Here is a 21,256-nt window from a genome sequence, read left to right as displayed (position 1 = left end):
TTATTTGCCTGTCCAAGCCACCGCCATTACCTTGGTGTCGGTAGAAGCACTATGGAACTGTCAGCTCCTGGGTGTGTTTAAGTGTGCCTGTTTCTGCCCAAGGATATGTATGGCTTATGTGTATGCAGAGTTTCTGGACGATATGCATGGTTGTGGTTTGTTCATTATGTGGTCCTGTGGGGCCATTGTTTGGAGTACAATCGCTTGCTCCTCAGTAAAAAATACTTTCACCCTATTATTTTGGTTAACTATGTTTTTCAGAAATATTGGGTCACAAAGTTTTTGTTGTTCTTTTTTTAGTTTTAAGAAGTAGGAATTTTCTGTTTGCCTCCCTAAGATGGTCAACGTTTTTTCTGCCGTCAGTTGCAGTATTTTCTTCTTCCTGACAATGTGTTAACACTGCCGATTAAAGAGGTACAATTTAAGGATTTGGTGCATCACAATTTCTTGTGGGTTTTTGAAGGATTGTAGTGCCCTTTGAATCCTGAACATGTTTTCTTGTGTGCTTTATGATTGACATCTGCAAACAAACCCACCATTCAAGAGATATCTTTCCCCTCCATTGGGGTGCTTTACTACTTTGATAGTGCTTTTTAGCCTTCTACATAGTTAATGTGTTTGGTGCTAATGCAACAAGTTGGTAGAGACAAACAGCATACCCTATCTCTGTGAAAATAAAAGGATGGACTACCAGATCAAAAACTTCCCCAAAATCAGTTTGTCAAAATAAGCCCCTTCTTAAAGCTTCAAGTCGTGGCATACTATCTACCATGACTCTTCTAAATCCCTCTTAGAAAGGATAGTTAAAAGCAGTGCAGAAGGAATGTACAGCTCACCTTAGACCAATTTCTCCTCTAGTTGACAATTTTGTATATCGTTGACTTGATTGAAACTTTGTGGATAAGTCTACCTTTTTCATGGTGCCAAATGGATTACTCGATAAGTGGGAGTCTGCAAAAGCAGTCAGTATCACACAGTGTGACATATAGACATGGGAAATTTAGCAAGCATTTGCAGCCTCGAATCTAGAAGCATGTTGTAGAAATACTAAGTGTAATAAGTGGTGGTAAGAGGAGCAGATGACAGCTGAAGCCCACACCAGGCTTTCAGGATTGAACCCTTCTTCAGCAATATATACCAAATAAAGTTGCATACAAAACATCAACATCTCAAGTGTGCTGGAAAATACTTATTGAATAATGTCTTTAAAATTAACCATCTGTAATTCCTAGAAAAGAGACACCCAGTGTACTTATCCACAGGATACTATTTTCACCCAAGCTGCAAAGAGCAAAGTTTGTCAAATCCTGAACAAATAAGATCTGTGAGTCATAAAAGAGAAGGACCATGTGACTTGGGCCACATATCAAATCCAGTACAATGTGTTCCACACCACTAAGAACTGGTTCGGTATAGAAAACATCAACAGATAGTAGCAAGGCGGTAACAGGGGGTCAATCCAATGTTAAGAAGGGGATGAGAGGAAAAAGTAGGATACATCCTCCCATCTTCATGTCCCACCAAATAGTATCCTTCTGTACAAGGTATAAGTCTTGACCCCAACAAATCCAAGCATTTTCTTATTTGTTTATTATACCCTCACACACCTTATTGGTGTCATGCTTCTTCATCAGCTCTTATCCTGGTCACTAAAAAGCAGGATGGATTCGACCAGATCCCAGGGAGCACTTTGTATATTCTCCTGCTGGGGTCTGAAAATAGAAATACCTCGGAACACCTAGTTATCCCTTTATTCGTGGTGCTCCTGGTATGATAAATAAGGGAAGAAGGTGCCTATGGAGATAATGATCCGACACCATAAAGTCGACATGTTTCAGCCCTAAAGTATAATGGCCATAGAGCCCCAGGCTTTCATTGGGACTGGATGAGCTACATGCCCCGGAAAAACAATTTAGAGATGTGAGTTAACCTAACACTATTTGGTCAGGACAAATGCACAACATATAAAAGAAATAGCAAGCAAAGAGCTTTCTGGCCCTTCCCAATGACGTTCTCGCCGTGGTTTGTCAGGATAATATGCTTCATGGGAGGAGTGGGGGACAAGCCCCTGTAGTCACATATTCATCAAAGGTGTTATGTCTTCTGTAGCACCTACTCGGGCTCTGTCACCTCTCCGATTATCAGGGGTCGAACCCATCCTATTTTTCAGGGACCTGAATGAGATCCGATGAAGAAGCAGGACACCAACAGCGTCAGTATATAAAACAACAATATTTATCTATTTGTTTGTTTCTGACTTTTGTTAAGTATCACTAACTACTCAAATGATAGCTTCAACTTTTGTAAGAGGGAAATCAAAATTAATAAGTAGGAAAAGGAATAATGATTTGGAGCCAGAGGTAGTAATGTATTCTAATAATTCATTCCACTTTAATGAACAATGTAATACAAGAGTCTCACTAATACATTCCCAAGATGTCAAAGGCTTGGGCATGTAGGTGTTCAGTAAAAGTATTGGAGGCTTGCATGTCAAACGCCATCAAGGACGTATTCCCACCACCTCCCCCAGATATTCTCATGCTTCCGTGAGCAGCCCCTGGGCTGAATAAATAGGCTCTTCAGCCTTAGCGCACCAGTCTATGATGGAAGCCACTCATCAAGCAGCAGTGAGCGAATGCTCAACAAGGCCACAAAGTGGAAAAATCAACGGGTTCCCCTTGCATCTCGGATAGTGTCGTAAATATGGAATGCCAACATTTATCAATGATTGTACTGGCCCACACCTTACCGAAGAAGCAACCATCCTCGGCTACACACCAAGGGAAGGCAAGGGCAGAGACAGCACCCATCCTCCAAAGCGGTCTTGGGGTATAGTATGCAATGTGGAGGAATTGGAGTTAATGGGGCGTAAACAAGAGGGGATGACCAGTTCCCCGAATGCCATCCTGGCATCCCGCCAGTCATTATTATCGAAGTCACCAATTCAGTGTTGCCACTTGGCCCGTCGATATCAAAAGGTTTTGAGGGAGTTCACAAACAAGGAGAAGTATATTTGCGAGATGCCACCCCAGCCCAGTGGTGATGAGAGAATTTGGGCTTCCTGGTGTTTCAGCAGCAAGGATATCCTGCCAGTGCGTGGTGGAGATGCAAATAACTATAGAATTGGGTCTTATGGAGGCTGAATTCCTCCTGGAGATCCCGGCATTACTTCATATGGGAACCCCTCGAGACGTCCCCAAGGTGGGAGATGCCAATGAGGTCCATGTGAGTGAATCCCTGTAGGGTGGAGTCCTGGGGCATCAAACGGACCAACCACAAGGGAAGTGCCTGCATCAACTGATAGTCCCACCAAAACTGGTGGAGGGCCTTTTGCCAACAGAGGAGAGTGGTCCTCGTGGTTTCGACAAAGAGCAAGAAAGAGGGGTGCCATATTGCAGGATATGCTGTCGGCCCAGAAGGGAGATATCCAGATGGAATGCAGGGTCATCAGAATAACAGCCAGTCCTTGACTGTAAGAAGCTGTGCGGCCCAATAGTATAGCAGAACGTCAGACACCTCCATGCCATCGTCATAGGGCGACTGGACACAAATTCGAGAGTGCTATTTGCGAAGACTTGTATGCCCACAGAATGGAGCGTATCGCTCCGATATACCTTTGAACCAGAATTGGGGGACAAGGCAGGGGGTAAAGCAAACATGGGCGTGCAATCATTTTAAAAGCGCCACTCTTCTTGGGACGATAAGAGGGAGGGCGGCCCATTTAGCAAAGCGCTGACGGGTCCAACACAACAACGGCGAAAAGCAATGGTAACCCCGAAATATGGAACGGTTAAGTTACAAATAGTCTTGCCAATAGGAGAGCCCCATCCAAAGAATCTAATGCTTTCTCAAAATCCATAAGCAAAAGTACAGCTGGATTGCTGAATTTCTGTTGGTGCTCCAAAGCGATGCGTATCTGACCGGTGCAATGTCTAGTGCCTTGGTGAGGCATGAATATGCACTGGTCTGGGCGAATAAAGGAGGGTATCAATGGCAAGAGCCCGTTGGCAAAGATTTTAATTTCTACATTGATGAGATGGGACGGTATGATGAAAATACATCAGGGGATATGCCTTGTTTCTGGAGGATGACAATTGTGGCAAGGTCAAGGTCTGTGGGGAAGTGGCCCTTTCCCACAACTTCCAAGTAGTAGTTGAGAAAGTGGGAGGACAGGAGTGGAAGAAATTTCTTAAAATAATCAATTGGGAAGTCATCCGAGCGTGATTGGAGGCCACTGATAGCATCCGCCATCTCTTCCACAGACATAGTATGTTCACGGGCGGTTCCGTCTACTATGTGTGGGTGGCCAGCGATAGGTCCCCGATCAGTGGGCTATGGTCCTCCCAGCTAGGCAAACTCTGAAGCAATGCCAGCTGAGGAGGTAAGCCATAGCCAGCCATATGGTACTCCTGGAGGTCACAGAGTCCGTGTTAAGATCAAAATAGGTATTCAATTCGTGGGAGAGGTGGTTGGTACACTGTTCATCAACATGCACCAACCATTAAGATACCAGATAGTCTTAAGGCTCGCTGCAGGTCAGACATAATGCATCAACACTGGGCATGGACCGAGATGCCCCGGGGCAGGATGTATGCAGAATGAATATTGGGGAGCTCCTTGGCCAGGATGAAGAATTAGTCAATTCTGGATAGGCTGCCATGAGCTGCAGATAGGTGTGTGTATTCAGTCCATGTCCTCCAAGCATCACAGAGGCCCAGGGAGGTCACCCAGTGCAGCAGAGGGTTTGTTGCCCTAAGTCCTGTTGTGTCAAGGATGGGATTTATCACATCATTAAAATCACTGCCAATGATGGTTAGACCCGGGGGAAGGTCTAGCACAATGCCACGGATGCAGGTTAAGGACACCCGGAGGCGATGGGGAGGATCATACACCCACAAGAAACTGTAATGTCTACCTTACAGCAGACCCTTCATGTGCACAGACATCCCCTCTACATATAAAACTGAGAAAGTAACTGAAAGAGGGAAGGACTTATGTAAAAGCATGGCCACACCCCGGGAACCCCTTGTGTGACCAGCATGATTTACTCTGTCACAGCCAAACAAGGCAAGGGTCGGACTGCGAGTTCCAAGAAAATGAATCTCCTGTAGGAGCAGCACAGCAGGGGAATGGCAGTTAGCAAAGGGGAGGACTGGGGTCTGTTTAATATGGTGGTAAATACCATTAACATTTAAAGTCAAATTCTTAAACGATGCCATTGGGGTTGCGTTGAAGCTAGTGTAAGACAATTAAAAGGCTAAAGTGAATCAAGGAGAGGTCGCGAAGGCGACCAATAGTGCCAAGTCCGCATCACAATAGTAAAGCTAGGAGTGTGTATTGTGCAGGAAATAAGAACAAAGAATGACAAACAACAATGCAAAACCATTGAAGCAAAACCCCAGATCACGACCAACAGCCCCCCAACCCTATACTTCAACCCCAGAAGCATCTGTCGCCCAAACTCCCACTTAAAAACAAACAATAGAAAGATAGGGCATGAGGCGGTCACCCGTGCTTCCCTGAACCAAACCATAGGTAGGAGATTTTGTGCTGCTGGCTAAGAAAGTATGAGACTGCAAATAGGCATCCGTCAAATACTGCAAAGTTAGAAGGTTTTTGACTCCAAGGCCCGACTACTGGAAATTAGTCCCTGTCCATGTCCACAGGTTGTGTCAACTCTGGATCTGAGCCTGGAAGACTGCAGGGTCTGGTACGCCACTCTGCCCAAGTCTTCTTGATTGGTGCTCTCTCCCTTGGAGGACCTCTGGCCACCTGTTACTGCCCCCCTCCGCAAGCGCCATGGGGCATGCCTATAGCCGACCCATGCACGCAGGATGTGTCGGATCCCTAGTTGGGGGCGGTGCTGTATCATACGGGTTTAGTTCAGAAAAATGAGATGGCAGCCGGCCTGGAAGGGTATAGCTCCATGCGATCGCGCCCCTCAGAGAATGGCATCTTTGGGATTCTCGCTATGAGGAGGCATAGGGAGAGACCGCGGCATGGGTCGCTGCACCAGGGACCTGTGGGTCCTTTCTAAGACAAAGCAAGGAGACACAGTGCCTTGTAGGAGACAAGATTGTATCCAGTCTTCCAAAATCAATCAGGAGAAGGACCCTTCACACAGTCTGGGAAGCTAACGAAGCAGAGGATGTTCCTCTGTGCACAATCTGTAGTATCCTCTGTGCACTACTCCAAGACTTTGGTAGATGCAGAAAGGCAGTAGATAGTGGAACTGAGCTCCTGCACAGTATTTTCGAGCTCCAAAACATGACACTCTTCTCTGAAGACACTGTGTACTACATTGTGCAGGTCTTGGCGCAACAGAGACATGCCCACACCTACCATGCTAGCCCTAGTCTTGAGGGCCGTGCTGGTAGCCTAAATTGGCTTGGAGGATAGAGACAATACCAGCAGTACCCAAAGGCATCGTGAAAGGGGCTTCACAACAAACCAAAGGTCCTAGATGCAAAAGTGGTGTTTCTGTTGATCTTCGTCTGGGCCTGAGCGGAGGGCGGCAGATCCTTACCCATGGCGAGGGGGCAGTCGCAGAAGCTGAGCCACCGGGGGAGAGGGTGTCACTAGTACAGTATCCCTCACCCCCTTTCACTGAACGTCGTCGTGGGCAGCACGAGCAGCCAATCACCCCCACAGCAGAGCGTTTCAAGGCCCCAGGGGAGAAGGAGAAGTTGGTAGTCGTACAGTACAAATGGAGCTGCCCCCCGTCCCCAAGCTCCAGAAAATGCACCAAGGATCCGGATTCATCCAGCGGGCAGTCCAGTGGGGTCCTCAAGGATGGCATCAGCACCGTCAAGCATCAACCGCCATCCAAAGGGCAAGCACCCCTGGGGGGAGAAACCAACTGGACCAGGCAAATCACTAGCCGAGGCTCTTCTCCTGTGGGACACGCCTAGTCCTCAAACACGAGAGCCACCAGAGGTCCAGCCCAGAGCACTGTGGGTGCCCTACAGCCCCTCTGGAAAGCAGACAGGGATGTGAGCACTCCAGCATGGTCCCCGACGCTGCCTCACAAAAGCCACAGTTCCAGTCATTCCTGCAATCTCAGCACAGGCCCGCTAAGCCCAGTCAGGGTACCCTCCCCCCCTCCATCAGCTGCATCCGGTGAGGTACCACAAAAAAAAAAAAAAAACACTGAACAAAAGGACAGAATTAAATTAGATCTGGAGCAGAGCGGGCGGCACCCTTCAAAGCACATCATGGACACACCTGACCAACTCTTCCAGGCAGCGGCCACCATCTTTAGGCCCATTGCTGGGACGCATCCACGCAGGATTAGGAGATCTTGTGCTGTGGCCAGCAGCTGAAATGCAGCAATAGGGCCCCACGGAGTCCTGCGGGGGTATCGCACCGTCTCAGGTGAGGCAAACAGCAGCAGGTTGAGGGCCGATGCTTGGGATGGTGTGAAAGCTCCTTAAAGAGCATCCGCCATCTTTGGTGGTTAGGACACACTTCCCCATTTTCTCTCGATTTACAGACTCCACCAATTAAGGAAACTTGGCATCTGTATCCATGAGTTTCACAAGAAACAAAAAGCCATATGTTTTAAGTGGGAGTTCAGAACCGTTGGCGGCATGGTGATGGAGGTGAGTGTGATTATGTACGATTTTCTATCATGTACACTCGTAGTTTTTATGTCTGACATGTCTGCATGAATACAACTCCGAATGTCAGACAAGCTACAAAGTTTGCTTCAATGATGAATCTTTGAGTAGGCAGTGTGAGGTTCCATTATGTCAAGTGCTTCTTTACATCACCAAAATATGTATTCTGGGTGAGACTGGCTTACTGGATGAAATGTCTTGAGATTTTCAACGATTTTTAAATATGAATAACTGAACATCAGTAACAAATTCAAAGGGCCACAACAGAGAACTCCTTGAACAGAAACAACATTGTCAAGGGTCTGATTTTGAATGGCAAAAAGAGCACACTCTCAGGTAGTTATTAGCCAGAAGCAGAGCCTCTAAATTGATTTGTCTGCATGGGTGCTTTAAAAATGAAATTAAGAAATAAATGATGATCATTGTATTTTTATTTAAGTACTGCTGGGGCTTTGGTTGCAGAGCTTGGATATTGTTTAGTACTTTTCAATACAGAGTTGAGCACAAATAAATAAATGTGGACTTACATTCCTTTAGATGTTTCTTGTTGAGGATGATATTGGCTTTAGAAAGAGGCAAGTTGCTTTCAGTTACTTACTAGCACTTTATTTTCATACATAGCAGGTGTTGAAGTTTTACCAAAAACCCAATAATTACTTTAAATGTATTTTGGGCAAGGCATTTATGGGCCACTGCTACTCGCATCAATTAAATGCCCCAAATCTCCTACATGAAGGTCTCTTACTCAAATCATAGTTAGCCTTTCCATTTTTATAGTCTTTGAGTTACCTTAAAACTCTTTAGTTCTTTACTGCACACATGTTCCTTACAGATAAGGGTTATAAAAACAGGATGCAGTGATATGTAGGTTGTGTTCCCAATGATGTTTGTTATAACTACTGGCTTTGTGACTATCTGATAGATACTTTATGGTTGATTGCTTTAGAATGTAGAATAGGACACTGTTAGCTAGAGCTATACTAGTAGGATCTTTGGATGGATGAACTAGTACAATTTCTAAAGTATAGCCCTCCACTAGTATCCAGGTAATTGGATGCAGATTGGAATTTATTGTCAGGAAGTATTATAAATGGACATGCCACCAATTATAATGTGCTAATTTATGCTGAATATGGAGCCTGTTTCCACAAATGATTACAATGTGATATTACTTATAGAATGGGGCCTGGTGCGTAAAAATGAACTTTGCCTTTCTATGCAAATCTGCCTAAGATTTACTTTGACTCTTAACAGTATACAGAAACACTGTCAAATTGTAAAATCTTTTAAGAGATGGTTAGAGCAATAACTTGAGAAATACTGAAGCGCCAGAGTGAAAATTGGGAATGTTGAATGCTACAAGCAAACAAAATGGCATGCTAGCTAATGCAATTATATTTTATAGAGATTCATACACAATATATTCATTAACTTATTATGCCATAGGCAAGTGTGCTGTAAAATACGGTAGTACCAACCTTAAGGCCAACGTGTAGGTTCCTGGTTGACGCTGGCTTTCACGAATGATGTAACTTCCTTCTGCCACACTTAATAATTGGTCTGTTTCCTCTCTTGAAATCATTCCATAAAATCTAGGCAAAAAGTGTTAACAGAGAGTTAAACTGGTAATCCTTGGGAAGCAGTGCACCTCTAATTTATGAAAAATTTGTTTTAGGAACATAAGTGTAAACATAGACACATAGAATACCATCCTAATAAAAAGTGAATTTAGAAATTACCAAAATATAAACTCCTATATATGTATAACTCACCTTTTTGACTATGCTTTGGTATTATTCAACACATTAAGATAAAGGTATTGAAGAGAAGGGAGGAAAATTAAACAGTACCAGATTTGCATGCAGTGTGATAACACCAGAGCAAGAACAGTCAAACCCATTCAAACTTTTATATGGTGGTATATGCAGTTCATGAAAAAGAGGTCTCATTGTGCAACAGACATAAGATGAGAGGTTTCAAAGGTAGGATCATGGAGGATAAAAGGAACAGAGGAGGCAGATTAAGTAAGAGGTGAACAGAAAAGTAAAGCCACAACACATTCATTGTAGTTTGAGTCAGTGAAAGCTTAAAAATATATAGTCATAGTGATCAAGTGGCAAAACACAAAGTACCATGGCAAAGAAACAGAAGAAGGGAGAATAATTTCTCTTGTAGAGTAAGGGAGGAGGTTATTTAGCAGTCACTTTAGTTTCTGGACAGGACTTCCTTGATATTTCAAATAAAGATGTCAAAACAGGAGGTTTCTTACACTTCAGAGAAACTGTTCTTTAGATGAGTGCACTATGGCAGCTCATGGACAGTTTGCCAAATGTAATCTTTTTGATACTTTGTATAATGGTTTAAGATAGTTCCTTGAATACAGCGCTCTCTAAGGGAGATACTCTGAGATCCTGCCTAGTATATAGGCTTGACTTGTCTTCCAAAAAGGCTGAAAAGTATAAAGTGCACATCTGCCAGTAGTACCTACTTGAAAATGTGAGGAGAAGGTGGGTAACAGTTGTTTTCAAGAGTTATAATCTCATGGAAAAAAAGGTTCTTAGTTATTTCCAACGCTAAGGAGTCTCAATTTGGCACACTTCCTCCAGGGCCTTATTCCTTAATTTAACTGTCATTTAGGGAAAAAGCTCAGTGAAACTCTACTTGTTCTAAGTATTAAAATCTGTCATTACCAATACAACATGACCTCAAAGGTCAGTAATGAGAAAATGGATTTTGAGAAAGTGTCCAATTTAGTCATTAGCCGGTGTGAAAAATACAAAGGAATTAAAAAATAACATTGCTCTCAACAGAAAGCCAATAGAATTTTCTAAGGGCTGACGAAATGTGCTTTTTAGCAAAAAGTTTTAGTATTAAGCAGGGAGAAAATTTTACAACTGTTACAATTTTGACATGCAATATTCTATAAGTAGCACAAATAGGTCATTATAATATCCCAAAATAGAAATGATGATGGAGGTGGCAACAAAAGCTTGCATGGGCACCATGAGGTAATTTCTATCTATATAGTCTTATACAGCAGGGATAAAACGAATGCAGCGCTGAACTGACATCTGCATCGATAAAACTTCAGTTGTTACCACTATTCTTTTTTCATCAATAACAAGCAAAACCTCAGCTTAGTTAACATTTAACTATGAGACATGGTCATGCACCTGTTGCAGGGAAACTGAGATAAAGAAAAAAAACAAGACTCCTCTTGGCAAGGAAAAAGCGGGTTTAATGTTGCAGCAGGGAGAATAGCTATCTCCACATGGGTAAACAGCTGGTCTCAAATGGCTGCTCATAGGCAGGCCTTTAAGTAGTCACACAAATACTGTCTCTCAGAAAAGGTCAAATAATAGGCTACTCAACAATTACATATTTGTTACAAAACATATCACCACCTGTGTCTTTAAATTGCTGACCTTTTCCTCAACACATTCTTTATTGTAATTGTAACCATGCTTAGCAAACAATTTATTTGTTTCTATCAAATGCATGTGTGTGTGAGTGTTTTATTGCTCTGCTCCCAAGATTTCTTATCAGATTCTGTGTACCCCTCTATCTCCTGCTCCTATTCTTCAATCGTGTTTTCAATTTGCTGAGAACACGGAGTATGTGCTTACCATAAATTCCTTTAGGCTTGCAAACACAGGTTTTCCTTCAACTAAAACTTTGCAGATCATGCACTCTATTTCCTAGGGAACTCTTCACCTGTCTGGCATTACTTTGGGCCTACAATGATCATTTCGTTTCTTCTCTAACACACAAATTGATCAAACATTTTCAACTGAGAGTGAAGATATGACTGAGCAGTAAGACTGGAATCATTCGTATTAAACATGATTTAACTGCTATCACCGAATAAGAGGGCTTGAGTTAAGAGACCAAGGATCTGACGAGTAAGGAGGCAATCTGCACCTTAAATGTGACGCCTAAAAAGGGATGGCCTCTCTTGCTCCTTCTTAGGACTTTTAGGAGGCCATGACCACATATGTTATATACCATCAAAACAATCTAGCAAAGTTAGATCAGAGACCACCGAAATCAGCTGATCGATGCATCTCAACTAAAACATTTAATGATACGTTCTGTGCCTCAGCCAATTCTAAAAATGTCCGAACAATGATGAAGTAGAGATCTACCCTCTGATAATTAGTATCGTAACAGAGATGTCACTGATTTTCACACAAGTTTATTAGAGATGTAGGAGGATACGGTAAGGTAACTCAGAGTATGCCTTGCCTTGTAGATATGCGGACATTGGATTTATCTGGAAATAAAATGGAAACAAGTGAGATACTGGAGAGTGTCTGAATGATTGGAATATTATGTAGGCTATATGTTTGAGGTAGCATTCTGGGAAGCAACGTTTTGGGTGACAGAACCTTTTCTAGATGGTGCATGTGATAAAGCTACCTTCTTCAATGAACAATCAACGGAATTGATGGAGGTAGATTATGTAGAATGGTTGTTTGATTCAACATGAAAGGTTCAGATATGGTTGGCAGTGTAGTGTCATAATGCATCTACTGAGCAAGTCTATAGAAAACTGCCAGACTGATGTTATTACTAGGACTTTGTAATTAAAAAACCTTTAGAATCCAGTGGGGTACATAGCTCTCAAAACATTGTAAACATATTCTGAAGTATTAGATAGATAAGTAAGGCACAAGTCCACTGGAATCAATATGTTATACAATTACATTTGGCAGCTGTGCATTTTGAAGGCCTTTAGGTGGAAGTGATAACACCAGATACTCTCAGATCAACATATTTGTTTTCCAACAAGACGTTCAGGGATTAACCGACTACTGAAGGTCTAGAGGCATTTAAAAGATTTAGTCTGCTCAGTGGTTGATGAACCTGATCTTGGAGTTCAAAGAATCTAAAATTGCAAGGGATCATTAGTTGATACCCATCTGGAAACTTAGCCCTGGGAAATCTGCCCACTTGACAGGCTGAATAAATGAACTGATTCCGCTAGGACTGAGAGAGGTGGCAGCTGTAATTCTGGGGCCTTACTGATGTGCTTTTATTCAAAATGAAGTGAAAGCTGCCTGGTCTGGCCACATTAAAGACCGACACGACCAAGTGGGTTGTAAGCATGTCCTTTCTTATGTGTGGATGTTAGAAATGGGGGCTATAGTTGGCAGAGGTATACACCTTATCCAAGTAGGGACCACCACTCTAGTCAGGGTAAGGTAGAAACACACTATAATATAAATTGTGCTCACCCACTGGTAGCTTGGCACAGAGCAGTCAGGCTTATCTAAAGAGGCAATACGTAAAGTATTTGTGCAACACACACACACAGTAACACAATGAAAACAGCACACAAGGTTAGACAGATAGACAATAATTGTATGAGTAAATCAAGACCACAAGATCACAAATTCAATAAGTAGAACTGGAGTTATGAATTTTTAAAGATTTCAAAATATAGTGCTTAGTGTCTTAGAGTGCCAACATGGGATATCTGGTCGTACCAGACCAGGATAAATCCAAGGTTCAGGCCGACCTCACTAGAGCACAGGTCGGCTACAGGACTCACACAAGTGTTGCTGAAATAGTAGCTTAGATGGAGGGATCGTCGACGTCAAAGATTCGATGCGAGGAGCAGAGGATGCGATGCGTCGTCGACCATTTTGCTGTAGGCAATGCATGGGTTTAGATTAGCGCAGTTAGAGAGACTTTGTTGACAAACCCATTTGCGATGCATCGTTGTCGAGCAGCGCAGTCCGTAGAAGCAATGTGGCACAGCATCTGCGTCGGCTCAAACGAGATGCATTGGTTCCGATCGGCGCAAAGTTGTCGATGCGTGGATTCTGCTCGGTCAGCACAGAAAAGCTCACTTTTAAGGGCCCAGGAATGGATTGCACCACTTGGCAGGGCAGGACACACAAATTGCAGAGTCCAGGTGCTGTTGGAGAAAGTCTTTGATATCCCGGAAACTTCAGAACAGGGGGAAAGCCAGCAGACCCTTGGAGTCACTCTGTTTTCAAGTGAGATGGGCCCAGTTTTTTCCTAAGCAGGGCAGAGGGTGGCAAGCAGCAGGCAGCATCTCAGAGCAGAAAAGCAGTTCTTTCCGTACAGCAGTCCAGCATAGTGCTAGCCCTTGTAGCAGCATAGCAGTCCTTCTTCCTGACAGTGTTCTTCACAGATCCAGTAGTGTACTGGTTGGGTGGGTCAGAGACCCAGTACTTATTACCCAGTTGTGCCTTTGAAGTGGGGGTTACTTCAAAGAAGGGTTTTTTGAAGTACACAGAGGTCCTTTCTTCACAGGCTCCAGACTATCAGTAGAGGGTAGACATGAAACTACATATTGAGCGCCTACCTCCCTTCCTGCCCAGGAAGAAGCATCAGAATGCAGATGAGTGCTCAGACACACCTAACCTTCCTGTGTTCCTGGCTGTCTAGAGGGAATGCACAAACTGAAACTGTCCCCCACCCCAGACGTGTTTTGGAGCCAGGCTGCAGGCACACAGAGCAGGGAGAGCAGATAAATGTTCACTTTCTAAAAGTGGCCTTTCTAAAATAGTAATGATAAATTCATTTGTCATTTTCCATCATTACCATTCCAAAGATATAAAAACAGGACACAACTACTCCTTTCTAATCAGGAATTGCAGCTTAAAAGTGTATTCCCAATGTTAATCTATGAGAGGAGTCAGCCTCACGATAGTGAAAAACGAACTTGGGTGTTTGTCACTACAAAGACATGCAAAACATAAGTCCATGTCCTACCTTTCACTTGCACAGAACCCTGCCCTATGGGCTACCTAGGGGCATACCATAGAGGTGAATTATGTGTAATAAAAGTGGAGCATGAGGCTTGGCAAAGGGTTTTAAATGCCAAGACGAAGTGGCAGTAAACTGCAGATACAGGCACTGTAGTGGCAGGCCTGAGACCAGTTTGAAAAGGCTACTTATGTGGGTGGCACAATCAGTGCTGCAGGCCCACTAGTTATAAGCTACTAACAGTTCTGTCGGGTGACCGAAATCTCCTCAAGGGGAATTGTAAATATTTTTTTTTTTTAGATATTAAATTCTCGAAGGGCCTATAAATGATCCCTCCAACAAGTGTGCAACTTCTCCTGACTCAAATAACACAAATCTTTCAAGAAAATTATATCTAAAAACCACTGACACTACCCAACCATTAATTAAGGTTTTAAATATATTATTTTTCATATATCAAAACATGTATATCCATCTCTCTGCATATTTCTCTTTTCAAGTGTTGACCAGAAAACAAAGAACAATACATCACATTAACAAATACATTGTAAAAATCAAAAATCTCCCAGTGATCACATACGCAAACATGAAACGACCTTGGAACCACTTATAATCAATATGTCTCAAAAATGTTTTTGTTCAGTATGTCCTTATATCTTCTTTACATAGTCCAAGGATAGTTGACAAGGACATAACGTAATGTCGTCAACATTTCAACCCGGTGTTCACCTGTTATTGACTATACATCATGGTCTTCTTAAGGGCTAAAACAGACCAAAGGGGATCCTTAAATGTATTAAAAGAAAGACACATATGGCGTGTCCAAAACGGTATCCATTAGTTATATACCATAACATCTCAAACCCAAGCTAGCGTTCAATCGATGTGGGGATGGTTTTTTTTCTACCCTCCTTCAATTGTAGTCCTCTTGGCCCAATCATGGCTACATTTGTTTCCGATTTACAATCTGTACAGCAGCACCACTGGTCTTGCCTGCTGTCCACCTGCGTGTCCACTAGTAACATTTATTTTAGAGGCCCTGGGTATATGGTATACCACCTTACAAGGGACTTACAAGTAAATTAAATATGCCAAACAGGTGTAACCAATTATACCATGTTTGGGGGAAAGAGCATATGTACTTTAGCACTAGTTAGCAGTGGTAAAGTGCTCAGAGTTCTAAAGCCAACAAAGATAATCCAGCACAAAGAGGAGGAGGAAGACAAAACGTTTTGGGGTGACAGTTCAGAGAGGATACTTTTCCAACAGTGGACCTATTAACAATATGATGTTTTCATGACTCATCAAGACATCACCTTGGTTGACCTTAGTATTAAAATCACTTGCAACCACTAGATACTTCATTTTTGTAAATCAGCAGATTACGTCGGCTTGATCACGGTTAACAATGAAATCTTCCTAGAAATTTATAAACAAAAGCAACCACCACAGAAGTCGAAAGAGATACACAAAACAACACAATCATTGCATCAAAGGTGGATGTAGTGTGTACACAAAAAAGCTGTCTACTATAGTTTGCTTCGGCTTCAATGGCACCTCTAAAACATTTGGAAATACTATCATTCCAAATGATGATGCAGTCAAGGACAGGATCATGGTATTCTACCAGTCAAGATTCAATGACCAAAGGAAATCTATTTTTTAATCTCGAAAGGAGATTTTATCAAATGAATATCTGGTCATAAAAGAAGTATTGACAAATAGACCGTTCATACATTTGGAGGGGAGACTCATTATGAAAAATATTTAGTTTTTCAATTTCTATCAGGAAGACTTTTGAGGGTGCTATGCTAACAGAGCAGATCATACTGCAAGCAATTTTAGTCTCTCATACCAGATAGACTGAAAATTAGGTAGAGTACATCTTGCCCACTGCTTCCTTTCTGCTCACAGAAAGGCACAGATGAGCATGCATTGATAATGCTTTTGAGGCTGTTGCAGTTCCAGCTGAGCAGCAGGGTTGCTGAAAAACTAAGGGCTCGTGATAGTACTATAATGTGACTAGAACATAAAACAAAAGTTAAGTGAGAAGGAGAAAACTGCTTATAGTCAAGTCAGGTAAGAATGGAAATGGGGTCTTGAAACATAGTAAAATTGCTTCTAGTTTCTCAAAGGATTTATTTCAGGCAAACTGATATTGCATGAGCTGTACATTTAAAAAAAAAAGGGTGCTTCAAGGGTTAATCCTAGACAGCCCTGTGCACAAAGGGCTTCCTCTTTGATTGCTCACTTACCAGGTAGTCTCTCGCTCAGTACACCCTACACCATTCATCATCATCTCAGACCTCTATTTCCATCCCCACTGGCATTGCTCTTTGCACCTCCTAACTGTAAGATAGTCTTCCAAGGTCTGCCTTCCAGCTAACTCCCACTGTTTTGTACTCTCTGCACCAACCTTCCGCTGTTGTTTCTTAATTTTCACCCGGCACCCCCTGTTGCAAACCCCCCTCCACCACGCCCTTTCCAGTCCTGGTTTTCATGGGATTTACCCCTTCAACTGTCCCAATTGTTCCCCTGTGATGATGCTCTTCTCACCCCGATGCACCGGATGTGCAAACCCAACCTTAACCCCTCAACATACTTTTCTGCTACACCTCTGTCACTCTCCTGACCATTTTTCTTGTATTCCCCAGGACTTTAGCTGTCTGAAGATTTAAATACATATAGCTATTCAATTATTTGTTGCAGTTTAGGAAATTTGAATGGGAAATTGTTTAAGGAAACCTGGGCTGACACTCAGTTTAGTGCTAAGGGATCCAGGGGACTTTAGCATCAGACAAAGTGGGACCCAATGGCACTACCAAAATCAGGGAATGGCTCCAAGCTCAGGAGAAACGAGGTTTTGGAGGTAAAGGGAGCCACTTAGGCTTCAAATTTAGGATTAATAAAAATGCATAGGAACCAAGGAAAAAAAGCACACAATAGACATCAAAGGTCTAATTCTCTGGATCACACCAACCAGTTCGACACATCTGCTTAACCCAAAAGGGTCAGGGGAACTTCAAGTATCACTTGTCATTAATAAAGAGGCAATTATATGGGTAATTTGAATCTCACAACAATTTTACTTGAAGCACAGCAAAAAATATAAAATTATTTATTGAAATGGTTCAAATCACAGAATAATTAATTTAAGATAGAGTCAATCGAACAGTCATCAAGCGTCATAATGTAAAAAAAAGTCTTCTACTTTATTCAAATTTTATTCTAAAAAGAATTAGCCTGATTCTTTTGAGAATAAAATTTGAAAAAAAAGATTTTTACTGTGCTTCAAATAAGATTGTTGTGAGATTCAAATTATCCATATAATTGCCTCTCTATTAATGAGAAGTGATTATATTTTGGGCTGATGAACAGCCAGCACTTGGAGGTGGGCAACTGTTTGGAAGATGTAGCGGAGACTCAACAGTAGTGCAGTACTTTTGTTCTTAGCTGTTCAGCAGGGTATGTAGAACTTCAAGTAGCAGTCAGGGACAATTCTTATGGCATCCTGGCCAAAAAGGGTGCCTGATGAGTTCATGCTCACAAAATGGTGCCAGACTAGGGGGTGAGGTCCACAAAGAAACAAAGAGGTGGCTGATTATAGGAACTGTGCCTAATAGGTAGGATATCCACTCCAGGAAGCTTACCTGCACTGAAGAGCAGCTCTTAAGAGGCCTTGAATGAGATTAGAAAAGGGTAAGGAGGCACTCCTTTAGGTGAGCTAGTCAGATTCTATAGATAGCAGGCAGAAGGCTTCCACACATACATGACAGTAGCAGAGCACCGGGCCTGCAGAATAATGCAGGATTCCTAGGGGCTTTACTAACCTTAAGGGGCTGACAGCTCAGAACTCAGACACCCGGAAAAAAGCGAAACTGGGCCCATTCAGGTCTCACCATGATAATCTTTTCAAACTGCTGCTGTCAAACCTCAGTTCAGCTATAGCAGAGTTTTGTGTTCCTGAAAATAAGGCATTACTGGGCATAGCTTGACTGTCCAGAGTAAGCCAAGCAGGGTCCAATGGCTCGGTGACTCCACAAAAGGAGAACAATGAGGTAAGACTGCACTGGCATGAAACTGTATTCCAGCGAGAACAGAGAGGAAGAAAAGATGGAGATGTTGTAAATCTGTTGGTAGTATCTATTCTCCTTGTTCGATTAACGTTTCATACAAAGGGACAGTCACAATTATCTAGGTGTAACCGCCACAAAGAAAGAATCCTTATCCTGCATGCCATCAATTTTGCTGGAGTTCCCTTGTCATTCCCATCCTGAAGCTGCATTTCATTTTCTACGCCCTTGCCAACAGTAAGAGACAGAGCATGTAGAAGGTCACCATATTGTGCTAACAAAGAAAAATTGCCAGTACGGTGAAATTTACTGGTGCATGTGAAGTTCTCCACAAACTGCTAACAAAGTTTGCACTGTATGGTGAAACTTCCTTGTGAACAAATTTACCATGGTAGATTTCTGTAACATGCCATACTGGCAAACTCTGTCAGCAAATTACATTTGCAAGAGCAAAATCCCAGCATTTCTGATTCTATGACTCACAAATGGGATTTCGCCCTTGTAAATGACGTTTCTGGCACACAAAAGCCACACGTGGGTGTGCAAAATGTTTGCGATTTAGAGCCATGTTGTTCAACAGTAATACAGATAAATTGAGCAACACATTTGATTTAAACTATTACCTTTTTGTTAAAAGCAAAAGAAAATAATATCCTGACGGATGCTTTAAAGAAAATACAAGCTCTAAATCATTGTATTATTTAAATTCTAATCTTCTTACATTTTATCCTCATAGCATTATATTGCTGGCTTAGTTAGCTAAGATGTACTGCCAACTTACATGAACAGACAGCTGGTATGAGGATATACTCCAAAAAAGACAATGTCTCCTAGAGCATCATCTACATTTTAAATGCCACTATTGGTGGCGATGAATGCTCTTTAAAATGCATGAGAACATTTAAATTGTTAGGCTCCTTTTTCCTGGGTGAAGAAAGTAAATACAGTCAGTTTTTTTCTTCCTAAAAAGATATAACGAAACTTCGTACTTACTCTCTTCCGTAATATTTTGGTCTGTTTTCGACCTATTAAAAAGAAATAACAATTAACATGAGACATTAATACAGGTTCCAAATAAAAAAAAAATGAAAACAACGGAATGGAACAAAGGTAAAGAGAACCACTAGAGAACATGAGTGGTAAATAAACGTGAAATAAGTTTATTGGCAATGCCTTCTCTAGCCATACAACTCAACAGTACCATGGTAGTATATCAAAGCTGACAATATACATGTCCATGTATACAAAGTATATATTTAGTGTTCTTTAATCCACATCTGTGTACCATGCAATGTAGTGGTTTGGTCAATATAGTGTAAGAAATTTCTTTGTCACGTGGTAGAAATATTTGGAGATTTAACACATTTTAAGTCTAACTTCCTCAAGAAAAAAAAGTTACACACTGAAATGAAATGATTATGGACCACAAAACTTAATAGGGATGTACCAATAAAAAGAGTTGTTTAGGGGTTGCGGGCAAAATGCTACCATACGAACCACAGTTCTCAGAATCAAGAGTAGACCTGGCACCCAGCACCCTACTTGACAACAAAAAAACGCACACACCAAACATAGAGAAATAATCTGTGAAGAGAATCATTCACACAGTTCAGCATTTTCCAAACTATTTTATTCCAATCAACAAAGACTGCACTTTGTTAAATTAAAAACAATCTATCTTCCAGCTTTGCAGGACAGACTTGCATCCCATGGGTCACTAAACCACCCTGGAAAATGAGGGAAGGGTTTTCTTTTGACCTATATAATTGTAGTTCTTTCCTTTCTATTGTAGTTCTATCTCGGTTATGTAGTTCATCTATTAGGTTTATCGAAGGACATTACCATACATTTTTTCACTTTATATTAGGCACATCACCCATCGATTAGAAACTAAGAAAAGGTAATAACCCATGATTGACACACTATAAGTCCGGCGCTGTTTCCTAAATATAAATGAATGAGGTAGCCTTGCGACTGAAAATGGGAAGCAACTCTGATTTTAAGCGATAGATGTTCGATACAAAAAACATGTCCTGCTAGTATTCCATTTCCTCAAGCCAACTCCTAGTGTTAAAACAGCAGAATTTCCTAAGGTAAAACAGCCGAACAACAATTTAAAAATTATGCATATCCTCGTTTAAAAGCTCCATGATTATTCTGGATTGCAAACCCCCAGAAACCCCAACCCCATTTATCTCAATATAAATTAAACTAACCAGTCCTATTTTCCAGAAGAGAGTGGCCCAGGGCTCAACTTGAAAATAACATTAATTAAAAATCACGAATTAAAATGCATGAAGCTCGATTAAAAAAAATTAAATTTCACGTTGGCAAATAGGCATTGCATTAAAATGTTATGCCCTGAGGTCACTCTGAAGCAAACTGCTAACAGCACTCAAGTTTAAGCAGCTGTTTTATTACTTCCAGACCATGATAAAAAAGTCTTTCCCTTGTACTGCAAAACATCTCTAAACAGTAGCCCTTAAAACATCTGTTCAATGGAAATGCAGAAGACACGCAGATAAAACCACTGTTGTCATTTAAAAAGCATTTGTCAAGGAGAAAAGCAAGAGACATTCAAGAATGAAAAACAACATTTTGAAAAGTCTCTCTCACCCCCTCTCCTCCTGCCATTTTCTTAGAATCCTTCGCATCTATCAAAGAGGTCAAATCCTCCTGGATTCCTGTCTTTTTCCCCAGACCGAATGGCCACCATATTTGAATTTTAGAGCGAGGTAAGTTTGGTTGTGGCGAGGTGGTCGTTGGCGCTGGGGAGGAGCGAGCTTATCCTCTCTTCTAGGGCGACAAGGGGCATCTGGGTGA

General features: G+C 41.9%; 1 protein-coding gene across 1 annotated transcript in view; it reads right to left on the bottom strand.

Annotated features, from left to right (window-relative positions):
• CHN1 (chimerin 1) overlaps positions 1-21,256 on the bottom strand; it is a 365,572-nt gene that overhangs the window by 198,290 nt on the left and 146,026 nt on the right. Inside the window, exons 4-5 of the mRNA XM_085645250.1 lie at positions 19,427-19,458; positions 9,098-9,211 (exon numbers count right to left, since the gene is read on the bottom strand). Of these exons, the coding sequence (XP_085501376.1) occupies positions 9,098-9,211; positions 19,427-19,458 (146 nt within the window). The remainder of the gene's footprint in view (positions 1-9,097; positions 9,212-19,426; positions 19,459-21,256) is intronic.

The sequence above is a fragment of the Triturus cristatus genome, chromosome 3_1 (genome assembly GCF_964204655.1).
Source record: "Triturus cristatus chromosome 3_1, aTriCri1.1, whole genome shotgun sequence".
Taxonomy (NCBI): Eukaryota; Metazoa; Chordata; class Amphibia; order Caudata; family Salamandridae; genus Triturus; species Triturus cristatus.
Note: the sequence above shows the minus strand (reverse complement) of the source record. Positions and strands in the feature narration are given on the sequence as shown.